Genomic DNA, 12200 nt, shown 5'->3' with positions numbered 1-12200 from the left:
GACAAAGTGTTACAGTCGTGCCCATAAGCAGGAAGTTGTTACATACACAGAGCAAACCATCTACTCTAGCAATCTGGATCTCTTAGAGTTAGGCTACAATCCTCAGCACAGTTGTCCAAAAGAAAGAGCCGCTGAAAATTGTTCATGCTTCTGAATGAACTCAGATAGGATAGTGCTATTTCCTAAGTGGCAGTATGCTCATAAAAAATATGTTTGATTCAGTTCAGCAATTAGCAACCACATTAACACAACTGGCATAAGCAAAGATAGCTACACAAGAGGAAAACAATTTGCAATTGTTCGTTTCATCAGTGCCATCATCTCCTCTCCCATGCAGCTTAATGGATCAGCACTGGGTGTTTATAGAGCACAACGGGTGGTTTCCAACGAAGTGCTTCTGTTAGCACTTCTGGCTAAACAACAAAACTTATCCTCTTCCTACAGGCTCCCTAAATCTGTTCTGGGGGTTCTCCCAAACCACTGAGGTAGATTTGGGAGGGGGGAGGGAAGGCACACAGGGCACACATGGAGAGATGGAGAAGAAGTTCTGTTGCACAATCAAAAATCCTTGTGCTAGAGGAAGCACTTCATTGGTTACCACCCAATATTTATGTCATGAGATGTTCCTTTTCTACAATAAAGGTAAAAGATTGCTTCTACAACACCCCAAACATCACTGAATGTCCTGAAATTATTATCAGCAGCAGCATACAGCCAATGAATGTATGCCTTCTCGGTAGTGGCACCCGCCCTGTGGAACGCCCTCCCACCAGATGTCAAAGAGAACAACAACTACCAGACTTTTAGAAGACATCTGAAGGCAGCCCTGTTTAGGGAAGCTTTTAATGTTTGATGTATCACGGTATTTTAATATTCTTTTGGAAGCCGCCCAGAGTGGCTGGGGAAACCCAGCCAGATGGGCGGGGTATAAATAATAAATTATTATTATTATTATTATTATTATTATTATTATTATTATTATTATTATTATTCACATGCATGGTGCTTTGTTATAATGCAAAGATTAATATCCAAGCAGTCTTCTTTCCTGGCAAACAGCTATTGCTGTGACCATTGTGGCCAATGTAGGAAATACTGGGAAAGCATGAGATTGGATCCCATATTTCAAAAAAGAAATATTAATTTCGGGAGCCACATAAGCACGTAGAAATAATTGCCTATCAAGTGAGAAAGGTTTTGTGCACATACTTAATTTCACCAAAAAAAGTTTTTTTAAAAAAAATTTACCAAGTATGCATCACTGCCTTTGGAACATGACTGTCAGCTTATCCCTTATTATGGGGGTGGGATAAGGGTACATAATGCCATATCTGGTGGTCCTGTCCACAGACTCAATCCTTTTGGGTTGCTCTTTTTGATGAAGTTCAAAAGATAACACATCACTGCAACTGACACTCCTTAATCTCTTTTTGAATAACAACAGGGATACCACTAGCAAGATTTCTATTGGCCACCTTTTAATGACTGTGAGGTTAACAATAGCTGAACTTTGGAAAGACCTCAAGGGAACAACCATTGACTGCTGCAGGGAAGATTATTTTCTTGGTGCAACAATCAGATTAGGTTTCTCTTCTTCTACAGCCACTTCATTGGCTGCCAGTTAACTCAAATATTTTATAAACCTCTTGTCTTTACTTTTAAAGCTCTTCATGGTTAGCCTCTTTCCTATCTCTCAGCCTTAGTGTCCCAATGTACATCTAGTCACTCTCTTTGTTCTTCTAATTCTGTGCTTCTCATTTATCCAAGCGTTTATTGTGTCTCCATCCTTTTTCTCTTGCTACTCCATATGCTTGGAATCATCTTCCAGAACATTTGTGGGCTGCCTCCTCACTTCATATGCTCAAATCTCTATTTAAAACATTGTTTTCCCCTGAGTTGTTTTGGTCTGGCTACCTAGTTTTATTCACTGGGTGTAACAGGCTGTGTATTGTGCATATTAGACTACTGATTTTTATTGTACTGTTCATATTTGTTGTTTCAGATTGTATACCCTTTGGTGCAGAATTTATTGTTTTAATTGTGCACAGAGCCACATACATTAATGGTGCTATATAAATAAATGTTAATTATTAATACTGGTACCATAAAGCAAAGGTGAGGAACTATTGATCCTCCAGACGTTGCTGAACAACAACTCCCATCATGCCCAGTATGTGTGACCAAAGAATAAGGATGATGGGAGTTTTAGTTCAGCACCATCTGGAGGACCAAAGTTCCCCCAAACTGCCATAAAGTCATTTGACATATGTGGAAAAATTAACAAGTAAAACGAGAACAGCACAAGGCCTCAGAAAAAGAATTCCGAGGCATCCCCAAGAATTCCTTTTTCTTTAACTTTCAATATTGGAAATGGAATTTGCACATTGGCATTAGCCTGAGATTGCTCCAAGCACCCAGCACTTCCATATATCAGCAAGAGTTCATATTCATATTAATCATTTTTGATATCCCCTTAATAATCCTTTTAATAATTTAAAGTCTACACAGTTGAAACCCAGATGGATCATCATGAGGGAAAAGGTCAGATATCATGGTTACAAGATTAGAGATGACATGGCCATGGAAAAGATGAATACTGTAGTTCAGTCATCGTGGAGATACCATCTGAGACTACTGTCAGATTCACAAGGAATCATTCAATCAATTTATGCAATTAGTATGTTCAGGACCTTTCCTGCATATGCAGCCCAAAACTTACTGAACATTAAATGTCAAGAGACTGACACTGTGTCGACTAGTAAAACCGAAGCAGCTTTCATAAAGGTTGTAATCACCCAAATTTAATTATTACTTTATGGAACCCTCAGATCTCTCTTTGAAAAGGAACAGTTAAAAAAAAGATCATTTTCAGGCCAGGAAAGATTTACATTTAAAAAACACAAATTAAAGGCTTTCTGCAGATTTAAAACCTGAAGTGGAGAATGCCCTTGTATATTCAATATCCTGCGAAGTTTGGGGGAAAATTAGTTTTTGTTCTAACAGAGTGCAAGACTAATTCTTTCTCATTATGCTTTCCACATATTTTGCCAGCTTTAAAAATTAGTTCATTTTGAGGCTCCTAAATAATATTAGAGATGGGGTGTGTGCGTGTGGATATCTTAGACTAGTAAGAATGGGTTAATATTTGCATCCTGATGTTAAGACACTTGCTCAAATCTTTTGCTGCTTTGCCTCTCAAGGGTTGTGCATGTGTGTACCAAATCTTCCAAGAAAGCCAAATAACATACAATAGAGTTAAATGTTTGTGTTCCTTCCTGTTCTTGGGTTTTTCTATTTTTCGATGCTTCTATTTTATTTATTAAATCTGTCAGTTGCTTTATCTTGCCCAGGGAAACCCAAAACAACTTGCAACCATACAAATAGACAACAAGCCCCCACATAGATACATTTCAAAGGGAATTTCAAAGGTGGAATTGACATCTGAGGGGGTGGGGGATTTCTGAAAGGCAGTGCTTTGTCCTGGATCTTAGGCAAGTCAATTGAAAAATTGTGTCAACTCAGGCAGGGAGACTGCTGGGCAGCGAGGCAAGTGGTAAACCAGTAGAATCCCTAATTTATCCCAACTGCCCTACACCAGAAACATACACACTAGACCCCCACTCAACTGGACAGAGAAATGGAGAGAGAGCGGTGACATTTCTATAGACAACAGCAACCCATCTCCTTGACCCTTAAGTTTCTGTACCATTTTCAAATGCAGCCCACATATCAAATACAGTGGTACCTCAGGTTACATACGCTTCAGGTTACAGACTCCGCTAACCCAGAAATAGTGCTTCAGGTTAAGAACTTTGCTTCAGGATGAGAACAGAAATCGCGCGGCGGCAGCAGGAGGCCCCATTAGCTAAAGTGGTGCTTCAGGTTAAGAACAGTTTCAGGTTAAGTAAGGACCTCTGGAACAAATTAAGTACTTAACCTGAGGTACCACTGTATTCGTTCTTTTATGTTTCACATGTATTACACTTTATTACATATTATGTCACATTAGGAGGGATTTCTCATCAGGTGGAAAGACAAAGCAGTAAATGTAATTTATAATAATTAATATATTATGTTTCTGACACAAAAGCAAATGCTTTGCTGTTGTTTCCTGCAACCTGACCAACTTGGCACCATTCCACACAGCTATTATCGCTCAAGAAGTCCCTCGCCCTTCCATTGTTTCAAACAAGTATGTGTTTCCTTTTACCAACAGGTTCTAGCCAGACTCGAGAAAAAGGAGCTTGTACTATTAATTCTGAGAAAATATACCTTCTTAAAGCTCAGTTACAGATACTGAACCCTTGTGGGAATTGAGCAGGGGGAGATACAAGAAAACATACCTCATTGGTTCTAAAAAGCATTCTGCCAAGTGACAGGAAAAGCAGTATTACACACGCAGGCATAATTAGTTCTTCACTAGCCTTGGCTTCAGTTCATGTGGCTAAAATTCACATTAGTATTTTATGTGTCGATTACTGTTACACTCTGAATTGGCAAACAATCCTTCTGCACGCATTTCAACACTGATAAAAGCAGACCTTTGTTCACTTTGTGGAAATTTTGTATGGGGTTTAGACTCCCAACAATTCCAATAAAACTATTTACTCAAATAGTTCGATTATTTTGCCTTGATTTAAATATAGGCAACTCCCTATTTACGTGGTGGTTATATTCTGGGTCATCGCGCACATCGGCAGAGCGTGCATAAGCCTGCCTGTCCCCGTTCCATCCTCTTCTGGTGCTGAACCTGGCACGCACATGCATGGTCACACATGAATCGAACATGTGCAAAATGGGAGTTGCCTACAATGGCACTGCCACACCCATTGTCAGAATCAGCTAGGAGACCCTCAAGTGGGAGCCTTATGGTCAATTTGTTAGTGCCTCTTGTGTGGAAGAATCAACAAAAAACAGTGCCAAATTCCAATATGTCTACATTCCCCTCATTCCCACACCTACACTTTGGGGTTATAAGGTGTTATATTTTAAAACTGCCTTTGTTTTAATGCTCTACTGACCTGTATTTTAATACCGATGATTTATTTTAAAAAAGTAACTGTTTTAATTTTTAGCCACTGTTAGAGGTATCGGTTTGTTGGTTGCTCGAGAGCTATCAGGCAATATGCCTCCAAAGCGTGTTCTAAGGCTTTCTTATTAGTGATAAAACCTTTAGAATGAAGAGCGCCTGTATTCCGTGTCTTGCTCATTCACTGACAGAATCTGAGAGTGGGCAGTCCTTAAACCTTCTCCAGCAGAGTAGTTTCTTGACGCCCAGTCTGCGCCTCCCCTCTCTGCGCGGATGTTTTCTGCCCAAGGAAGGCGTGGGTAACGGGGGAGCTCCCTCCTCTCCGCCTTGCTCCGGCAAGGTGTCCTGGCACCGCCTTGCCTCCTCCGCCCCCTGCCTCTCCTCTCCACTAGAGGCATGGCTACCTTCCTCCGCTGAGGACGTGCTGCTTCCCATGATCTTTGGGGGCTCTCTGTAATCCACCCGGCCTTTTCCCTCTTGCCCCTGAGCCGATGGCAGTTCCCTGACAGCCACCCTGAGAATCTTTCAGCGTTGAAGGCCAAAATACAAATATATTACAGTTTTAATCTATTGCCATTAAAATTATGTGCAAGAGATTAGAACCATGATGTGAGCATTACAGTTTCTTAAGACCACAGTCAGTCACAAACATATCACTTTTCAATACAGTAAAGAAAAGCTTGTCGAAAGACTCACCGCAGAAGTGAGACGGGCAAGAATTTCAGCATTGGTCTCAGTTGTGTCTTCTATTTTTCTATTGCTCCTGTTAAAACAAAAAGTTTGTTTTTTTTAAAAAAAGGAAAGGTTTGTAAAGGATTGCTCTGATTTGCCTGGTGCCCTCCAGATAACGTGAACTACAACATCCATCATCCCTGGCCATTAGGAATGTTGGTTGAGGTTGATAGGAGCCTTTAACATATTGGGAACACCACCTTGGAAAAGCTGAATTAGACCTTAAGTTAAAGGATGTGCTTAAAAACAGGGAAGTGAGGTGTGTGGACTAAAATATTCTGATTAAGACATGTCATGCTATAACTGAAGTGTCCTATCAATTTGTCTTTCTCTAAATGCTTTTATTTATTCAAACTTGCCCAAGTTAAGAAGAAATGCCACTGTAGAAGCCAAAGGGTACAATAATCTAGTACAATAATTCACAGTGACATATACAGAGGCTGAACTGCAGCCCTGCTTCAGGAATGGCACCCAAAGGAATTAAACTCTTACATTTTAAGGTCAATCAAAGGGTGGCAAGACACCACCCTGTTATCTGTAATCAAATGAGGGGCGCAAGGAGGTCTGAGCTGAAGAAGGACTTGTCTTCATCATGGCAGCTTCTCATGAACTACAGAGAAAACCTAACTGATTCAAATCAGTTCATGAAATTCACATCCTTTCTTTGAAGCCTCTTGACTTCCAGGTCTACACTGGAGGAGGCCTCTGGCTTATGTATCTCATAAGTGTAAGGTAAAGGTAAAGGGACCCCGACCATTAGGTCCACTCGTGGCCGACTCTGGGGTTGCGGCGCTCATCTCGCTTTACTGGCCGAGGGAGCCGGCATACAGCTTCCGGGTCATGTGGCCAGCATGACTAAGCCGCTTCTGGCGAACCAGAGCAGCACACGGAAACGCCGTTTACCTTCCCACCGGAGCGGTGCCTATTTATCTACTTGCACTTTGACGTGCTTTCAAACTGCTAGGTTGGCAGGAACAGGGACCGAGCAACAGGAGCTCACCCCTTCACAGGGATTCGAACCGCCGACCTTCTGAGCGGCAAGTCCTAGGCTCTGTGGTTTAACCCACAGCGCCACCCGTGTCCCTTATCTCATAAATGCACAGGAACACTTACAGCAAGGAGACCCATCAGCCCTATGCCTCCCTTATACAGAGACAGACCCTTGCCTGTCCACTTCCTTTCTACCTGACCTTAGACCCTCTATGACAGTGGTTCCCAAACTCACACACCCACCCCGGATTGCTTGAAAATTGATGAAGGTCTTGGTGGACCACTAAATGATTTTGCTGCCTGCTGTAGCAATTGCAATGCTATATTATCTTTAATTGTATTTTTATTGCTTCTTTCATTTCTTAATAGATAGAATTCAAATTGTAATACAATAAATATACAATATGAGAAATAAAAAGCAATAAAAATACAATTAAAAACAGATATGAATATTTAATGTGGACTTCTTCTTCGTGGACCACCTGAATGAAGCTTGTGAACCACTGAGCTCCATGTACCACAGTTTGGGAACCACTGGGATACAAGTTACTATAGTAACTCAAACTTACTTAAAATCATTCAATAAAATATGGCTAACCTGCTGCAAGACTTCTTTCCCATAAGAGTGCTTCCTATAAATAATACAGGGCCAGCTATAGGCTGATTTAGGTAACACAAACCATGTAGCCACACAGTTTATACAATGTAAGTAGGAAGATTACGGTAGGAGTTTTCATAGGCAACAGCCTCTGTGATAATATGCATAAAGTAGAAGGGAAGACGGGTAGATTATTTAACAGATATAACCCAGTCATCTGCAGAACTTTCAGTAAGAATTGCACGGAGAATATACTTACAGATTACAGGTATTAATCCTTGGAGGAATAACAGGCACTAGCTGCAATAAGAGTTTCACACCATTTTTCCATCCATCATCTCTTTCATATTCACAGAAAAGATATGTACACTCATCAGCTGAGAACTGGTAGAAAACGTACTTGTCTTGAAAATAAATCTGTTTATCCACTGTGTAAAAAAAGGGGGGGGGGATAATTCTATTACTCTTAGAAAGTGTTTTCTATCAGCTTGCCACAAAACCAAAAACTTGAAGTAACTGCTAAGCAAGTATTGGAAATTAATCCAGTAATTTAGCTTCAGTTGACAATGAAGGGCTAGTTCACACGTACAGACCAACCATATAAGATACGTTTTGAATACAGATCATGTGGAAAACACACTGTGAACTGGGCTACACACTGGGCTATATACAGATACAGCCTGCAGCAAACATTTCAACATTTTAAGCAACATAAAAAACCCAACATGAAGTCATGTGAAGTAGCTTCTCCTGCAATATCAAGCATGCTAACAAAAGCAATTACCCAAAACAGGGATTGCTTTAGCATGGCTGGAAGTGTGTGAGCAGGTGCTTTACACAGACAGCTTGAAGTTGGAATAATCTTCACAAATTGCTTTTTTAAGCAGCTACCATGCTGCAAAGGTCATGTACAAATCAAGTTATAGTCAGTGGCAATGACACAGAATTCCTTTAAAGTAAGACAGGGGTAAATAAAAACTGATGCAGAAACGACATGAAGCTTGAAAGAATGGAGCAGGCACAATCCCAGCCATGGAACATAAAAATTACATTACACAGGGAATTTTGAAATTCCCAAAGACATGAGACATGGCTTAATGGAGCCCCAACATGTAAAGAACCACAACAGTCTAGATGAGAGGTGACTAGGTGGTTCAGCAATAAATGGAGAAGGGGAGCCATCTCTTGTTAAGGAGGCAGAAGACTTGGCAGTAGCCTGAACATGGATAAATGATTGTGAGCCTGAATACAGCGACAGAAGAAAAGCTGCAAAGGTAAAGAGTACTCCTTATTCAAAGCCATCCTTCAAGAATTCATTTATTTAAAAAATATAGGGTCATCGGTGTGCATACACTTTATGGAGTACAAGATGTAAACTCCTTGTTATGCAGAGCTTGCTATCTAAAACGTAATACAGGGGAAACAGGGACAGAATTTGCAATTCTTCAGTCAAAGGTCCCTTTCAATATACTAAAAAGGCTCCACCATAATCATATGGTGAACTACTGTATTGTTTACTCAGCTGCACAGTATTTAGCAACAGGATAAGGAAAGTATCAAGGTAAAAGGAGGGAGGGAGTAGGGGAGAGAAAAGAATGTACATTTTGAAAGTTGACAAGTATGTCCCTGGGCAAAAATATCTAGTAAATATCTCATCATAATTATTCAGGATATGAAAGATCGCATGTGAAATATATACCAAAGCAGCACAGAGGGAGCCCAACAGAACAACAGATATCTGTCTTTTTCTCTCCCCCTTTGTAAACATAATAAATCTAATGCCCAGGGAAAGATGAGGACAGGAAGGGAAATTGAATACCTTCGTAAAACAGGTTAGACTTGCTTTCATAAAACTGACCTGATAACACAATTCTCATATTCAGTAGGAGCTGCCAGATACCAGCTGCTGTAGATCTGCTCTTTATGAAAGGACAGCGCTTTAAAAGCCAGTCTACGAGTTCAGATCCAATGCAACTTCTCCTAAACAAGCAAAAAAAATTATGGATTTATGTAGTGATATTTGTAAGATTGAGCGATTTGATTTCCTCCCTTTTCTTTATGCTTTCCTTTATGCTTGGCTAGTTGATTACTTCGATGATAATTCCCCGATTGCTTTATTTGTTCGTGTGTTATTGAGCATATATTTTTGGGAGATTTCATGTTGTCCACTTGTTTTTACTCTTATGTTTGCTGTAACCAAATGTATAGGTTCCTGCAGCCAATTGGAAGTCGCGGAAGCTGCAGACTTTCGGGTTCCAAAGAACACTCACAAACCAGAACACTCACTTCCAGGTTTGTGGCGTTCAGGAGCCAAACATTCAACTCACAAGGCATTCGGAATTTAAGGTACGACTGTATGTCACCAAAAAGCAGCAACTGTCTGGAAGTGCCCAATCTGTCCAGGATGGGTCACACCTTAGTTGCCATCCATAGCTGATGAAATGGCACTTTGTGCTGCACAGGCCGCTTATGAAGGAAGGGACAACTTTTCCAGCACATCCCATTAAATCTGATGCTGGTATTCCAAGTACCATAAGAATGGGGGACCTCATGCCTTCCAGATAATTTTACACTACACCGTCCATCATTCCTGACAACTGATCATCATGTTTGTGGCTGATGGCAATTGGAGCCCAACAGCATCTGGAGGGCTACAAGTTCCCCAATCCTGAAGTACAAAATGAACCACATTGTTCAACAACTTGCATTTCATCCTGCAAACAATTTCTCCTCCTCCAGAAGATTCTTCCTTATTATCTCAAGATGCAACTAGTTGCAACTAGTCATCCCCCTCAGGCTAAACTTCTACTAGCTTCCCTACACAGATAATTTAACTTCCCTAGAAGTCACTTGAGAATTATTTCATCTTCTCCCAACCTTGAAGTCTGGCTGTACCATTAACATGGGATATTATGTGGGCAACAGAGAGGCAACACATTTCAACATCAGGCACATGTATGAGATCTTTGCACAGTCAACAAACCAACTCCTACATTTAAAATGTGAACAAACCTTATTCTTTCAGGAAAGAATTGGCAGACAGCGTCACCATTTTTCAGTTTGGCAGAATAATAAATCTGCATGTATTTTTTAAAGGTGGCAAATTATAAAAAGAATTGCTTTTTTTAAAAGATCCTTTCAATTATTTGTTATAAAAACAAGAAAACAAAGTTTTGCTATATGTTGGTTAGCTAATCAATTTCTTCTCAAATAGTCTGGAAGTTTCTCTACAAAGAACATATACCAAATGCTATAAATAAAAGATTATTTTTTTACTGATTGCATTTCAATCAAAAGGTAAGAAACATCGCTCAAGTCAGAAGCACCGCTACACTGCCTCCCTGAGGGCAGATTCTTATGACAGGGTCATGAAAACAATCTCCATCCTTTGTAGATTCCCTCCCCAGTTACCAGAAAAGAGATGCACTTATTATTTGGCAACACATGCATAAATTATATTAGATCAAACAAAGTTTGTTAAACCAGAGCACAGGTTGCTAACAAAATATTTTCAGGAATAGCACACAAAAGCAACACAACACAAAATGGGAATAAAATTAATAATCTAAACCGTCAGCTTTGATCACATCCAAGTGCATTGTCATTAGTAACAGGATCCTGGTATACAAAGAACATTCTGGGATAAGGAGGGACAGTTTGCTTCTCCTTGGCCAAGGAAGATACCTGCCAGTGCAGATAACGTATGGTAGCCAGTCCAGTGCTGCAAATGCAAGGGAGTGAGAAACAGTAAGGAGAAAACTGTTTTGTTAAACTAAGGCAAACATGGCTACCTGCAAAGTCCCATCAGAGACATTCTGTCTTTCATCAGATCAGAAGCTTGTAGAATGAAAACATTTCTGAGAGCTCTCCCAGCGCATGAGGCACCCTCTCCATAAATCTAAAAGAAAAGACAAATTGGACAAACAATCAATTATGCAAGCATACAAGGTTATAGCATTAGCACTACATAAAAGTTACAGAACGCATCTGACAAGTACAAGCATGATTTCACCAAGCTTTTCGTATTTGGATAAGGGATTCCTTATCAGCGATATTAAAATCTATTTACATTAGAAAGCTGTAACCCACATTAGCTGTTACAAACTCGAAGATGAACAAATATACCTAGCTTCAAGGCAGCATTAATACGTATCTCAAAAGAATGAAGGCATGAAAGAGTTGTTAAATGAGGTTTTTAAAAAATTACCTTGCCTGGAGGATTTTCCAGATAGGGATTTGAAATTCTCCTGGTTATAATCTGCAAGAAAAAATATAATACAATCACCATCATTATCTAACAAACATTCAAAGCATGACAAAGAATCTGTTATGCTGCTGGTGCATTAGGGTGTACATTTGAAAGCATTAGGGCAGCAAATTCATAGGAACGTTCAAAATATTGGTGCTGGTACTTTGTCTATAAAGTACTTAATTTATTTTGCTGTTTTTAACACAACAACCTACCCTGTTCCCCTCCCCCAGATAATTCTCCTTTCAGCCCTCAGCTTAGCTCACAGAACGCAATCTACTTCTTTATTATAACATTTAATAATACACAAATTTCAGACTGAAAGCTCTCCAAAGATTACAAATATTGAAACTATACATAACAATAAAATACTTTAAAACACACACATACAATATCAGGGTTTTCCCATTCCCATTAGAACATACCAACCCATCACTTGGCTCAGGAAATTGATTCCCCGGGGGGTAGGGAAATTGAACATCCTGGGGGTAGGGAAAGGATAGAGAAGGTATGGCTGGACTACAGATCCCATTACGTTTGACCACTGGCCATGATGGCTGTGGCTGGTAGGAGCAGGAACCCAACAAAACCAGTTTTGTTTT

At 40.0% G+C, this 12200-nt stretch overlaps 1 protein-coding gene across 3 annotated transcripts in view; it reads right to left on the bottom strand.

The window, feature by feature from the left end:
* Positions 1-12200, bottom strand: part of RAPGEF5 (Rap guanine nucleotide exchange factor 5) — a 128892-nt gene that overhangs the window by 102004 nt on the left and 14688 nt on the right. For all 3 annotated transcript variants that reach the window (XM_081164459.1, XM_081164461.1, XM_081164460.1), the window contains exons 2-6: positions 11557-11607; positions 11141-11247; positions 9208-9329; positions 7609-7777; positions 5726-5792 (exon numbers count right to left, since the gene is read on the bottom strand). In XM_081164459.1, coding sequence (XP_081020585.1) covers positions 5726-5792; positions 7609-7777; positions 9208-9329; positions 11141-11247; positions 11557-11607 — 516 coding nt within the window. The remainder of the gene's footprint in view (positions 1-5725; positions 5793-7608; positions 7778-9207; positions 9330-11140; positions 11248-11556; positions 11608-12200) is intronic.

This window comes from Podarcis bocagei, assembly GCF_964188305.1.
Source record: "Podarcis bocagei genome assembly, chromosome: 12".
Taxonomy (NCBI): Eukaryota; Metazoa; Chordata; class Lepidosauria; order Squamata; family Lacertidae; genus Podarcis; species Podarcis bocagei.
The sequence above is the reverse complement of the archived record's forward strand: the minus strand, read 5'-3'. Positions and strand labels throughout refer to the sequence as shown.